Below are 15,741 nucleotides of genomic sequence, written 5' to 3' on the forward strand. Positions count from 1 at the left end.
CTGTGTATGACATGGTGGCCCTAGGCAGGAAAATCCACCTACTAATTGCACTTGTGCACAGAGAAAGCTCTCTCACATCACGGTCCTTGATTTCTATTTTTCAAGAAAAACTCCTAAAGTGAAAGTTTGTTCTTGAAAAAGAAAAGGTTTTCCGGGCGTGTGCAACAAACATGATACCACTTGGCAAACTATTCAGCTTTCAGAGCAATCACAGTAGTGGCAGCTGCCCTGGCGGAAAGACCCCACCAGATCCACTGGTGCTCTAAATTGGGTGGGCCGTCCTCCAGAAATAGACCGGAAGCTATGAACTCCACTTACCTGGTGGATTGGCTCGCTGTTTGCCAGGGTCTGAATCCAGACCCCGTAAATATTGTTTGCTGTGGTGCAGAAAGCAGAGCAACTGGAAGTCTACTGATGTAGAGGACTTCATCTGCCAGGAATTTACTTTTGAGCTATATGTCCTTCATTGTATTACAAGGTATGGCTGTTCATAACTCTACGGCCAGAGAATGAATCTCCATGTGCCATAAGGTAAATCTAACTATAAAGATTACTTAAAAGTGAGTCTGTGACTGGGAAATTAGTCACTGTACTATTACTATCTATTTCATGAGAGAAGCTGGCAAGAAGTGTGACAGGTAACATGTTGCAATAGACCTCCGAACACAGCTAAAGTTATAGAAAAATATTTTTGTGGTACCATCGGTCTTGTCATTCTGCAAACCACTTTGCCACGATAGAGCCTGGCGCAGGATAGCATGCACATGGGGATACAGTCAACTTTATTGTTTTGAGGGCTCTTATGTAGCACACGAGAAGATAGGGAACCGGGTGGCAATTTTGACAGGTAGTGAAAAGAGGACTAATGAGGAAATGGTGAGTGAATTGATGTAAGCGATGAGATATGTATGATGTATTCTAGGAGTACTATGTGTGAGAAAGGAGGGGTTGTCACAAGACTTGGTGAGAGGTGGTATTGTATGGCAGCTAAGGTAAGCAGGAAAGCTGTGAGGGGTGTCAGTGGGGTATTTGAAAAGGGGATGTACGGTAGAAATCGTTTTGTGGTTGTAGCCCACTGACAATGGCGAGAGAGAAGTATCAGATATCTTTTAGAAATATATCATGCAAAATATCAATTTCACACAGACCTGGGATAAAACCACTTAAACTGTCAATCAATTGGGATGACTGATGCCATAAGTGGGCATTAAGCAACACAGACATGTTTTTTATTTTAATGCCTTCTGCCTTTCAAAAGCTTGTAAGCATGCTCTGTTAACGCGGTTTGGGAGTGCATATTTCCCAGCAGGACAGTACAGAGCATGAGACTTGGTAATGGAAAATTACTGTTAACAAATCATTTTTTACCTAGAAATTTCTGCTTGTAGCATTTCAGTGAAGAGATGGAGCTCGCTTCTCTTTCCAGCCTGAAATTACACCTCTTAAGCACTGTGCAAATTCAGAAAGCATAGTATCAAGAATATTGCCCCCTTCGGGCAACAATTTCAATTTAAGGCTCTTGAACTTGTTTAGCCTACTGTCTAGTAGACTGGCCCAAACATTCTATTTGACATCATCAACTCCTACACAAACCCACATCTTCATGGAACTCCATAATCTCCCCTTGCTGGCCCGCACCATTTTCAAAACCAGGTGCATTATTTAACAAGCCATCATGACCAGCACCCCGCTCATCTTGTAGACAAACTCACCATATCTGGTGGTTCTTGACTCAACCATACCCAGGACAGCATCACACCGCAGACAAAGAAGTGTAAGAAGGAAAAAACAAGACAAGAGGCTGTTGTTAATGGCCCTTTCTAGGGTGCTTTACCTAAATTTTTTGATTTTCTCCTTCCCGGTTTTCCGCTGACCTAGGTGCTAGCCTTAGGACTTCGAGGGCGTTTGATAGTCATTTAGTGCTAAAGCGCTGTGCTGGTCATATACATACTGGTGGCTGGTGTATACATGATTGGCTGATTCGAGTTAGCTGCAAGTCCTTTCTCCAGAGGTAATACATATACCCAGGGCACGTACCTTAGATGGTCCTTCGTGGGCCTGCAGCACTGATTGTGCCATCTTTGGAGATACCTCATCAATCGTGCCACAGGTTTGCCCTGGTGGGGCCTGTGTACCCGGGTTACTGTTACTTGGCTTGGCATTTCAAATGCTACTTGCAAAGGTTCTGCATGTCTCTTGCTAGATCAGAGTTCTCCCTGGGGACAGGGTGGGATGTTGGGAAGAGGTAGGGTGTGTGCGTTGCATGCAAGGGTAGTGAATGGAACCGGATGATGTGTTCGGTACCACATGCCTGCGTCTCGCAATGGATTAGCATGGGGGAAAGATAGGGAAAGGATATTGAGCAGTATTTCCAACGTGCAGAATAGCAGCAGTGCAGTGTTTGATATCATTGAGTTTATAATGGCGAGTCCTCTCCAGTAGTCCAAGTCGATCCGACATTAAGTGTGTGGAAATGTCACTTTGGGAAAGTGGGCATTTCGATGCTCGTGGCTGTGTGTGCCTGTCGCCCTGTCTCCAATTCACACCTAGGTGCTGGGGGGACAGCTATATCTCAAGGGTCACTGCATACCTGTAACTCTGAGGGGCCTTTCTGGGACGGTTACATGGGGGTGTAATTGGTTATTAGATTTCAAGGGGCAGTGTCTTGGCCCCACTAAAGACAGTGATCAAAGCTTCTGGGGTAGGATGGCAGAAAGGACAACTTTTAGAGAGGGCCTGCGAATTTCAAAGGTGGGCTTCTGAACTGATCGCATCTTCAAAGGCCATTGTGTGTATAATTCTGGGGCTCTGGCCTCCGAATTTAGCGACGCTTTTGGATTTAAAACCATACTACCCTGGTTCGACGCTGGGACATTGACAAGAGGAATCTTTAGGACAGGAGGGACTTCAAATGGATTATCTGCAGACTTGTGGTGGCCAGGAGGTTGTTATGCTCCAGGAAGGGGACTACCACTTAGTGGATTTTGGCTGGACATTGCTGGCCTGTAGCTAAGGGTTCCTAACTACTCTTCAAGGGCAGGTTGGCTGACCTCCTGTCCACTAGATCCCAGGGGCACAAAGGGTATCCCCATTTCCATGAGATTATAAGGATGATGGAGATGCGGCGGAAACAGGTGAGAGTGATCATCGGTTGGGACAAAGACCGTCCTGTCCTGACGTACACCGTCATCACACTGTGCAGATGAGTGCACTCGTAACGTCCAATAGCCCACCTGAGGTGTAGGGACTTGAGAAGTTCATGGAGCGTTGGGGAAGCTTTCAGAGTCCCAGGGACCTATACTTGGAACCAGGGGAGCTGTGGTAGCTTCCTATCCAGAATGTGTGATGTCCAAGGGGTGTTGGGGGACCTGAGCTGGAAGCTGAGACGGTTTTTGACCTTCAGATCGGGAAGATGACAGTGTCTGACATTGTGACCTCTGTCAGAGGCCGCATGCTCCCTCTCCCAGGACCAACGCCACAAGGTACTTTGTTGTGGATTACATCATGACTGGGGCTGATGGTTATCATTATGTCTAGTGGGCACCTACCGTTGGGTGTCGTGAGCTACGTCAGCCCGGACCTCAGTTTAAGGGGAACATTTCTCTAGACTTGGAAGTGTGCCAGTTTGCCTATGGGGGATAGCGATCCCGCAATTGTGCAGGTGAAGCTGGGTGCCTAGAGGTCTAATCTGGATGGACGGAACTAAGTAACTATTTCTTTCCGTGTTAGGCAGTTCCATCAATCTACTCAATGTGGCGCCAGCAGGAGCAACATGTATCATTGGCTGTTGTAGTTAAGTGACTGAGGGGTTGGGTCACAATGTGTAGTCAAAGACCTGTGACTGCTTTGACCATTGCAACTTTTGGGGGTATGCAATATTGGGGAATGTTGAACTGGATGAATACCTCTGATCAGGGCAAGCATGTTCAAGCCGTTCTGCTGCTAATGAGAAAGTTCGACAATTGCATATAACTGTAAAGTGTATATACAATGTGTATTCCGTTTCTGATTTAAATGTGTGTGTAATACAAATACAAAAACCAGAGTTCTTTACATACAGTGTGGAGTCTTTTTGTGGCGTACGCAGTGTGTTGCAAGGGTGGTGTTGAGCCAATACTTTACACTTGGGCCCTGAGGAGAAGCCTGACTGCTCGGTGTCAAGCTACCCAAGACTGAGCACAGGTCATCGGACAGGTGTATCGTACTCATCCTATCTAGGACTGTGGATTCTGACTGGCCTTGGGGTGTCCCAGTCAGCTGGAAACCGCAGGGTCTAACACAGGCCATCTAGGCACCCAGGAGCTGGAACCGTATCCATCAGGGCTGCCCTGATGCTGCTCGAAATTAGCAAAGAGTTGAAGATTTACCTTTTTAGAGAACACTACATCATAATGCATTAATGTCCACAGCTCAGCTTCCTCACCTATTAATCATTGACTTTATGCTCGTCTTTGACCATGTACAGCACTCTGCAATTCACGCTATAGAATTATGATGTACATACATACATTACTGTGCGCTCTGTTAGATTTACCTCACTGCACCTGCTTTAATTCCACATTTTATGGAAGCTTGCTGCTACGGAGAGCAATAAGGTTTCATGCTGTACAACTGTGAAAATCTTTTTCAGGCCAACTTAGACTGATCATCGACTACTTTGCATTTCTGAAACATCTTCAAGTGCATCTCTTCTCGGTCCTTCGGTATGTCCTTTGTGTAATATCTATATGGTCTCAGTATGTTCCTAGCTGTTTGATATATAAGCAGCAAGATGCCTCTGCTGAAAACTCCACTTCACAAATAAAAAATAAATAAAGATGCTATTATATTGCAGATTTTGTCAAATGTTTCATGCCCCTGATGAGGCCACAAAGAGCTCTGATTTAAATTGTATTCTTAGGCACTCCATTGGTGTGTATGGTTGAAAGGATTTTGAAGTACTGTGATGTATTTGGCAGTTACTGAGTGAGGGGAATGAGGTTCAGAATCAAGTTTCAAACATGGTGTGACATGCTGCGTATAAGCATAAGAAAGAGAGGCACGTAGGAGAGAGGTAAGTAGCTGTCTGGAGAGGAGGATTTGGATCCAGGATAGGATATATACAGAATTCATGGTTCACCCCTTGGCCGTCACCGACCCAGCCGGACATCTGCCATTGCTTTCCTCGTCTCCCCGTTGTGTTTCTTTTCCCTCCCCTGCCTCCTCTCTCCGTGATTATCTGACTGCCTCACCTTTTCCAGCCTGACTTTTCTGTGTCCCCTGTAGTACTTTTCCCCCTTGCCGTTTTTTAATGTTATGCTATGCTTTATAACTCATGTAACAATGTTATACTGTTTCCCTTTCTATGTTATGCGACACTCCAGCAACTGATGTAACTATGTAACAATGTACTGAAACAATGTCCTACCTCATGTAAAGCGCTCTGATAACTTCCGGGTCTAGCCAGCGCTATATAAAACTTTTCAAATAAATAAAACAGGGGGAGACGCAAAAGGAGTGAACAAGAGATGAATAGAGCAGAGAGTAGTCGGGGGAGTGGGAGCGTGGTTAGTAGTGTGAGTCGAGAAAAGAGAAGCGCGAGTGTGCTTAGTGCTCTGACGGATGAAAGGCAAAGGTGATGGGGGCTGGGTAGGTGAAGGGTGAAAGGTGTAACATATGAAGAAGAAGAAGAAGAGAGTACTTTAGGTGGGTTGGGAAGTCTGGGAAATAGTAGCACTGAAAGTGAAGGACGTAGCATGAACAAGATGGGAATTAATTGGCACATCATAGAAGGCATGCTTGAAAGCTGCTGTTTTCTGTGACATTGCAGTATAGTTGTCGGTATGATTTCGGAGAAGCATTTTAGTTTTTAGCTCAAGTATCTTCTGTGCACAAAGTAGGAATTTAATGCATGGTTTGTTACTGTAACATGGTGTTTTAAGTCTGAAGCAGTGAAACCACAGATTTCTGAGACTGCATGCCTTGATGGGTAGTTCTGGTACAGGGAGGCTCTGTCACCAGATAATACCTGTAACACTACTGGGTGTAGGTTTGGTGGGGAACTGCAGGAGCTCAGGTGTCGAAGACAACTGGAGCTGAAAAATGATTAAGAAATAGAGGAAGCCCAGCCACAAGATCTCATTTGTGTTACTATATATTGTTGCCAGTGCATCTGGAGCAGTGGAAGATTAGCAAATAGAGCACGACTTGAATTTGTAATCCCTAAGGTTTTATGGTGTTATTTTACGATGGAATGATTCGTTTTGAGCTAGACGATGTTCCGGTGAGAAAGTAATACATTTCCACCAGTGGGGATCTGTGGGGAAATACGCAGAAACATTGGTGGTTAGTCCACAGTACTTAGACCAACGCATTCCGTCCAGAGGAGTGATGGGGACCAGGGTGATGCAGCAAACCCCACAGGGGTCTAAGGGGCTATCCTGAAGTGGTTCTAGGTAATACCCTGGAGTGGCAACGGCAAAAGCCAGGCAATTATGTAGACAATGCAGTACAGCATTTTTAGATGCTACACCGGCCAGAAATGGTTGAACCCAGATGAACAGGAAATACGAGGGTAGGGTTTCTATGGTGGTCACCCGAAAGCAGTATTCGTACAACTGAGGTTGCGCAGAAGACACCACATTACATTATTTAAGGGGCAACTGAAAAGTGTCAATGGGGCAACCTAAGAACACTGAAAGCAAAAAATATGTGATGCAGCAGGTCCTTTGTCATGATTCAGCTTGGAGCATCGTTCACACTACAAACGGGTGAGATGGCTTCAGACCCTTAAAAAACAAAAGTGTGTACTCAGCCACTCGTTCTATGTGCCATAATGCATTTGCTACAGGTTCCTGCTGATTCCCATTCTTGACGAGTCTATTGACAAGCAAACTTCACAAAGTCTATATTGTGGAACGTTCTTACCGAATTGGACGACACTTTGGAACACAGAACATGTTATTTTGGCTTACTAAAATACTTTTTATTCCTGTCGCTGGTATACAGTGGCCCCTCGTCCTAGGATATTATGTAATCTTTAGGGTCCCAGGAGCAGTTTTGGATCTTTGACTAAATATCGACGGACACAATATCGAATTCCTATCTACAAACAGGTAAGTACGAAAATATCGAATCCAAAATATCCTTTAAATATATATACTTTGTAAAAATATCACATTTCTTGAAAATAATGTAAAATTAAAAAAATATAAAAAATAAATAGCTAAAATATACTTAAAAATACTTAAATTACCTTAAAATTATTAAATAATTAATTAAACTTACAAAAAAAATATACAATCATATCTGTTAAAACATATATATATATATATATATATATATATATATATATATATATATATATATATATATTTATTTATTAACATAATATTAATAAAAAATACACAATATTATTACCGTAGGATAGTGGGAGTGTAAAAATTAGTATTCCCACTCCTGGAAGTGCAACAGTAAGGAAAGTGTTGGATAGCGTGGGGTAAAAATTACTATTCCCACTCCAGAGACTGCAACAGTAAGAAAAGCGTTGGATAGCGTAGGGGTAAAAATTAGTATTCCCACTCCAAAGAGTACAACAGTAGGGAAAGCGTTGGATAGCGTAGGGGTAAAAATTACTATTCCCACTCCAGAGAGTGCAACAGTAGGGAAAGCGTTGGATAGCGTAGGGGTAAAAATTACTATTCCCACTCCAGAGAGTGCAACAGTAGGGAAAGCATTGGATAGCGTAGGGGTAAAAATTACTATTCCCACTGCATGAGAGTGCAACAGTAGGGAAAGCGTTGGATACCGTAGGGGTAAAAATTACCATTCCCACTCCAGAGAGTGCAACAGTAGGGAAACCGTTGGATAGCGTAGGGGTAAACATTAGTATTCCCACTCCAGTGAGTGCAACATTAGGGAAAGCGTTGGATAGCGTAGGGGTAAAAATTACTATTCCCACTCCAGAGAGTGCAACAATTGGGAAAGCGTTGGATAGCATAGGGGTACATTTTACTATTCCCACTCTAGTGAAAATAAATTAATATAATTCACATAATTAGAAATTAATCAATTAATAAAAATTAATTATCAATTAAGAATTAATTAATTACCTATTAAAAATTAATTAACAATTTATTCAAAATAAATACCAATAAATTCACATATTTAATTAATTATAATTAAATTCCTTCCCACCCTATTCCCCTATAAACCCACAACCCGCTACAGAAACTAAATTATTATTCACATAATTATCAATTAATAAAAATTCATTATCAATTAAGAATTCATTATTTACCAATTAAAAATTAATTAACAATGTATTCAAAATAAATACCAATAAAGTAATTGACATATTTAATTAATTATAATTAAATTACTTCCCACCCTATTCCCCTATAAACCCACAACCCGCTACAGAAAATAAATTAATATTATTCGCATAATTATCAATTAATCAAAATTAAATATCAATTAAGAATTAATTAATACCAATTAAAAATGAATTAACAATTTATTCAAAATAAATACCAATAAATTAATTGACATATTTAATTATAATTAACTTACTTCCCACCCTATTCCCCTATAAACCCACAACCCGCTACAGAATTAAATTACGCAAACATTAAATAACATAAAATGAATTACTTAAAATAAATTACAAAAAAATATACACTTTTCACACATATACTAACATACAAAACACTTAAAAAAATCGATATTATTAAAAATTCGATATTTTTAATAACCTATATTATGTACTTCGATATTTTAACGGTCTATATTTTTTTAATCGATATTACATTACTTACCTTCTAAACGATATTTTTGATGTCTATATTCTGTCCATTCGATATTTTGTCCATTCTATATTTTGGACTCGATATTTGTGTTCCTCGATATTTTGGACTCGATATTTAGACCATATACCTTCCTGGTGAAGGCGCTTGGCGCCGAAAATTCATTAACAATTCAAAGCCACACTCTCTACCTATAATGATCATTTTTGTGTGACACTGTTTATACTTTAGAGATGAATGAGTAATTATGTTATGTGACAGAATTTTGGCCCTTTGAAGATAACAAGACATATAAAGATATCAAAACATTTCGCACATTGTCGTTGTATGGTTGTGTGAATGTGTGACTGTAGGATTTTCTGAATATTGTCTTTTCTGTTTATGTAATACAGTGTATTCATTAAAATATAATGTATAATGTACATTAGGATTTTAATTAAATAAATGCGGAGTTATTATTAAAATATAAAGAGACGTTTTCAAGTCTGTTGCCCGATTTATATAGTAATCATGGACGGTATGTTGCGCAGGGGGTGTTGTTTATTACATTGATGCAGCAGTACCACAGTAGCGGGTCAACAAAACTATCAACAAGCTCCTCGTGATCAGTAAAACTAATAACCCAATACCCACCCACTGCTATCTCACCACTTTCTGTATGTGAAAGAAATCTGGTTTAAAACTGGGTAAATAAGTCTGTGGCACAATGTGCGTTGTGGTGGGTGAGTTTCTCTCTTTATGGCAAAAGGAAGGGTCCTCCTATCTTCCTCGCTATGCAAGGACATGTAGTTTCACTGCTGTAATTGTACTGCAATTTTTATTAGAAGCCTTCAGCATGAAATTACCAATGTAGTCACTACACCCTACCATGAGACAGACGGAGCATAAACCTGCTTATACCATGAAAAGCATGGACTGTGAAACATAGATGAACATACCGTGTTACGACAGAACGTTTTGTGGTTAAGTAGTCACATCGGGACAGAGAGAGGGTGTAGGAGTGACTTCCTGCCTCCTCTTTATCCCTTTTTTTAGACTGGACACCCCTAATTAACTGACCAATGGAAAAAATAGATGGCTTTTCTCTACAAGCCAAGAGCTAAAATTTGGACTATCATTTCTCAGTACTTTAGTTTGTTTTTCCTTGTTGTGAAATTTACCAGTTTGATGCCAATCTAAATACATTGCATATAAGAACCATGCGTATTTCCTAACCCATACAGTTGCAGAGAAACTTTGAAAAATCCTTTCAAATGTAATTTGTAGATTTGTAAAACCCAGTTATATTTAATAACCTACAGTATAACAATGCAAACACAGTCACATTCATACAGTGCCAGGCAGGGAGTAAAGCCCATCTTTATCACTATAATGTACATGTCCAGAGTTGCTATGGCTGTTTGATAATAATGCTCGATTGGACCTCACTCATAGTCCATCCCACTACTTGTCATCTCTTCTCACTTGCCCAAACACACAGACACAAGGCACAGGAAAAGCCTGTATCCAGCAAGGGGAGCCTAACAAAGCTCCAATAAAGAACACATATTTAAGCCCTGGGTAGATACCTTCAGTCAGGAAGTCCCAGAAGGTCATATATGTGTTTCTAAACTAGTCATTTGTTGAACAATCTGACATCCTTTACACTCATTTTTTGTGAGCCCTAAACCCCCCCTTTCTAAATCCTACTCCATTCTATTGATTATGCTTTATGTAGTGTTCATTTACATTTCCAACCTGCCTTGTTTGAGACTGTGTCCAAAAGAGCTTTATTCAATTTTGCTTCTTTTTTGAAGACGTTCATTCCTTTTATTTCATGCTCAGAATTTTGTGAAATCTTGAACAGAACAGTCTTTCTCGGATGTGGGGTTCGCTAATATTTTATACTTCTGTGGACATCGACCCTAAATTTGCATTAGCTGCAACCAGACAGCCAACTTGGTTGAAAAGGAAGGATACATGGAAAATTGAAAAAAAAGTCCTACTAGTTTTAATTTTTTTTATAAGATTACCCTTTAAAAAGCAACAGATGCTCTCCCACTGAAGGCTGTGATGTTTGCAGCCACTTGGCAATCAGCATGATCAACCGAGATTACTGAAGCAGGTACGAGAATTTTCATCTTTCCATATATTTGCAAGAGAGGAACTTGAGAAAATCCTATATTGCTTTTATCTTTTTCTAAGGTGGAACATGAAAGGTGTACAGGCCAACTGCAGCACAAATTGATGCACGGTTGTCTCACTGCCCACACCACATTGCAGGATAAGAAACCACAGCAGGTGATAATTTGAAAAAAGGTGCAAGTTGCAGGGGAGTTAAAATAAAATAAGGAAAAAACTCACTGCAAATTGGTGGCAGACTACAAAGCTCATTAAAAAAAAAGCTTTCAGGCTATGGTCCAATATTATATTACCCAAAACTATAGAGAGGAAAGGAGAAGATTGGCATGAAAAAAAGGTCACCATTGGGAGAAATATGCTTACTTGTGGAACTCACCGTGGGACAGATATCGGCGCAAACCATGCCTCGGTGGATGTCCACCGATTAAATTTCCTAGAACCAAATAGAAGGATAAAGATCACTTGAACTATACTGTTACCTTCTGGGTGGAAAGCTACCATCAACTGTGAACCTTCAGTTGTTGCATTCTACTTTGTTGGGGCTGGACTGATTGTACTAATCATGTTACAATGGTTTGAGATGTTAGGGTTGGAGGGAGGGTTGTTTGGGAGTAAACACATATTTGTCATGGGCTGCCTCAGTATGCATTACATGTACAGGTGTGGGTGGCACAAGGATTCCTGTGGAAATAGCAGAGCCTAGTCACTGTGTGTGTGTAGGAACATGCAAATCACTGGGTCACAAGTATGTTTGCGGTCAAGCAGAACAAGGTCTTGTCTTTTGGTTAGAATTGTAGGGGGCGGTCACGCTCTATGCCTAGGCTGGTGAATTGTATAAATGCGGTGTTGAGAGCAGTAAGTTGACAGTTTGTGTGTCTTTGGCACTGTGGTGGTAGATTGTATGCATTAGGAGGAGTGGCATTGGTGTAGCAGGTGCAGTGGCACTGGGGCCCACTGAACCCTGATCATTGCTGTATTTTACTACCCCAGTAGCAGTCAAAGGAGACATTTTTCTTGCTTGCACCATGGCCCTTTGCATCCTTGCTACGCTTGAGGAGTACATGAATTGTTGGAAGTAGATGATAAAGTGGAGAGAAAGGAAAGAATAGTACACATGAGGCCATAGGTAGGAAGATGAGAAAAAGAAGTGGGATAGGAGGAGCTTGCAGCACTAAGAAGAGGAAAGTATGATGGCAGTAAGGAGAAACAAACTCCCATACAAATAGTGTCACTGAATATTAATGGTTTGGCCCACTTTATCAATATGAAAAAGGTACTTGCTTTCCTGGGGAAAATGATCCCAGATATTGCCTCGTTAATGGAGACATACGATACCACCACAAACCAAGACGTTGAAAAGACTGAGGGGCATATTAACAAGGGGATTGCCCTACCGGAATGTCACTTTTTTTTACATTCCGGTAGCGCAATGCTCTGCACCATATTTACAAAGCAGCATTAAGCCACTTTGTATGGCTTAACACCGCTATGCAAAAATGGTACTCTTTCACGCAGGTACCTGCGTGAAACGGACGCACAATGGGTGTTGCTGTGGGTGTTCCACCGCAACACCCATTGCTTTATGACGCTGCTCTGGATTTACAAGGATGTGTAAATCTGAGGCATTGCCAACAACTAATACCAAGCAGAAACAGGCGTTAGACTGGCGGAATGGGGAGAAATGCTTTTATTTATCAAAATATTTGCTTTTCTGTGTGCTGCAGAATGCAACAGACAGAGAAAAAGCAAAAACGCCATTAATGATTGTTTTTGTGCAGGAAGGCCTGCCTTCCAGGACATTAACAATAATTAAATACTGACGATTTGTTACTTCTATGTGTGCTGCAAAATGCAGCTCACATAGAAGTAGCAAATCGCCATTAGCAAATGTTTCTGTGCAGGAAGGGACACCTTCCTGCACAGAAACAGTCATCCTTGCAACGCAGGCATCTTTGCACTATGGCGCAATGGTGTCTGTGTAGGTGCTAGACGGCTATTTTTAGCGTCAGTGCTCAGGAAAAACACGTAGGAAGCACGGTATTCTTGTGAATACGGGCCACCCTTGTGTTTTGGCACTGCAAAATCTGCCACCACGCTGCGCCATTTCCTTGTACATGTGCAGCTGAGAGAGAGAAAGGCACGAAACACTGAGCAGCAGTCTCACTACACACACATTTTTGACGAAAAGTCAGAAAGATGCAGACACATAAAGAGTAGGGTGGTACTGGTGTCCACAGTGGCAGAGCACTATGGTTACAAAAGCCTCAATATATTCGCTTAATCAAAACGAGAGAGTCTAAATCCATCTCATAATTGAGGTAGATTAAAATGAAATTATCCTGGGGCAGGCAGGAACATGATGGTTGGACAACCGTCAGAACAGTAAGGTAAATTCGAGTTAATGACACCATGAAAGACATAGGGTGCCGGACCAGAAGATATGTATAGATCCCACAAACAGAGGTCACACATTGTTGCTCTGTGCATGCATAGGGTTACCAACATCTGAATGAATATCAGATAAAGCAGACAGATCAAAAGAAGAAGAGAAACGCTTCTCTGGCTCGGTGACAAACCTGAAGGTTTTTTCAGTGTTCTTTGTCCCAAGTACTGTTGTGGATTATTTGCACCACGGAAGATTGTTAGCAATAATAAAATGCATCCTTTTATTTAACCTGGCATATATTTAATGTTAAGGGTTGCTGATTTTCAAGCTGATTTTCTAGTTCACATTGTGATTCAAAAATATTTCTTGAAGATGTCGTCAGAGTTACATTGCTCATACAATTTTTTGTTTACAAGACAATAGCGTTTATTACGTGAGCTCCATGTCCAAGCACCGCCGACTGGCCTGCGCGATCTGCTCCTCCTCCTGCCAGAGCCGGATTGCCGACGCGTTGTCATTGTAGCTGCCGTGTCGCGAGTGGTTAATAATTGTGGTATCCCTAGCAACACAAAAGGAACACCTACATTTGGAACTTGCACATATCCATTTATTTTTCAAAATGCAAATCACAGAGCCAAGTTTAATATAACATGAAAAATACTGCATCTGAATAAAGTAAAATGGCAAAACAATCAGGCTATGAAATCCCGCAACTATGAATTACAGCGTACCAGGGTTCAGGGAAACATAAAAAGTGACTGAGAATATTTCACGGTAAATAGTGAAATATGGATTTCATCATCAGAATGACAGTCCCCAAACCACTCTGCAGAGCTTGACCATTGTTGGTGCTACTACGATTTATTGCATGAAGTTACAAATTATGCAGCAAGGTTATCTACATTATGCAACATAAACGAAAATGATGCTGCACGCTCTCTGGATGTATTATTTTTTTATCCATTTTAGGTTAAATTTATTTTTGGTGAAATCGGCAAATTATGTGGAGAGGTCATATAAAACTGCATAAAGAGTAACTTGTAAAATTTTCATATATTATCATTTCGGGTTTCTGGTGACATTCACAAACTACTCAGCCTTCAGCCTCGTGGTTTATGTCATCACCAAAACCAAAAAACCCTCACCGGCAATATTGTAGCATATTATGTATCATATATATTACATGTTGGGTGCTTTCATTGCACAAAATGCTGTGGCATACAAACCCATATTTCAAAGTGAACGGTTAAATATGAATTTCATCAGCCAGATGACAGCCCCCAAACCACTCTATATGGCTTTATTTACCATTGTCTGAGCGACTTGGATTATGCAGCTTCGATGACCAATTTAAGCAGCAAAAAATACAATTTGTGCGGCACATTCTTTGGTAGTATTATTTTAATCCAAAACAGAAGCAACATTTTATGTGGCAAATGTGGTAAACTGATAATGATGTGGTAAATGCTCCAGTCACAGAATCATATAAATCCTCTGGCCCCCACAATGGTCCATTGTTTTATCAACAGGTCATTCACGAAAGTTAATCCTAAATATTCTAACTGCAAACAGTGCCCATTGCTAGCTGCAGTCTATATACTGTCATGAAGAAAAATAATTGATTGATCTTTAGCACTTGGATAGTATGGGCAAGGAGTCACTAAGTTGAAGTGCGGCTGAAAACCTTGGAATCTTGTTTATGATAGAGGATTCCCTGTAGAGGGACAGCTTTTGTCTGTGTTCCCTTTCTTAAATCAAAAGCAAGCAAGTATCCTGGTTTAAACTAACTCTGTGTTGGTTGAATGTACCCTTGTTCCAGGGGTTAAAAAGATTTCCCCTGTCTACATACAGCATAAAAGAGACCCATTCTCCACTTCAGTAGCTCAAATCTTTCGAGAAGCGAAGGAAGAAAGTGCAAGATAGAAGGAAGACAATGAAGTAAAGCTCTTATAAACATACTTGGCCCTACCTGCTAGTTGGAAAGTTGTATGATGCTTTTTGGTGTTAACTTTGAAACAATGGTTGATGCTTCAAAATGGTATTAGTTGTTATAATGCGTGATACAAGAATTAAATAAATAAAGAAATACCTGAACATTACAAATAGTCTGATATACAAACTAATATCATTCGAAGTAAGGCCTAAACAAAGCTCTAATCCTAAATTAAGCAAATAAATACTTCTGTTATGTTTTAAAATGGTCCCAATCAATCAGCGGCCTACTCACAAACCCACATTTACCTGTGCAGATTTACTCACATGTAAAGTTACAACTGCACCAACAGTTTTTGCTATTCACAGTGTAACTTTAATACTAGGTGCAGATATACGTTTCCACCCACTCAAAAGTGGGTGGGGCCTGATAGAACAGGATTTACAGGTGTAAAGTTAAAACTTCTAGCTTTTCACACATACCCGGTGGTCTCTGCCACTGGGGAGGAGATATCTCCA

The 15,741-nt window shown here is 40.8% G+C and overlaps 1 protein-coding gene across 2 annotated transcripts in view; it reads right to left on the bottom strand.

Annotated features, from left to right (window-relative positions):
- AMOTL1 (angiomotin like 1) overlaps positions 1 to 15,741 on the bottom strand; it is a 311,572-nt gene that overhangs the window by 18,245 nt on the left and 277,586 nt on the right. For both annotated transcript variants that reach the window (XM_086935303.1, XM_086935302.1), the window contains one exon: positions 13,724 to 13,849. In XM_086935303.1, the coding sequence (XP_086791429.1) occupies positions 13,724 to 13,849 (126 nt within the window). The remainder of the gene's footprint in view (positions 1 to 13,723; positions 13,850 to 15,741) is intronic.

The sequence above is a fragment of the Lissotriton vulgaris genome, chromosome 8 (genome assembly GCF_964263255.1).
Source record: "Lissotriton vulgaris chromosome 8, aLisVul1.2, whole genome shotgun sequence".
NCBI lineage: Eukaryota > Metazoa > Chordata > Amphibia > Caudata > Salamandridae > Lissotriton > Lissotriton vulgaris.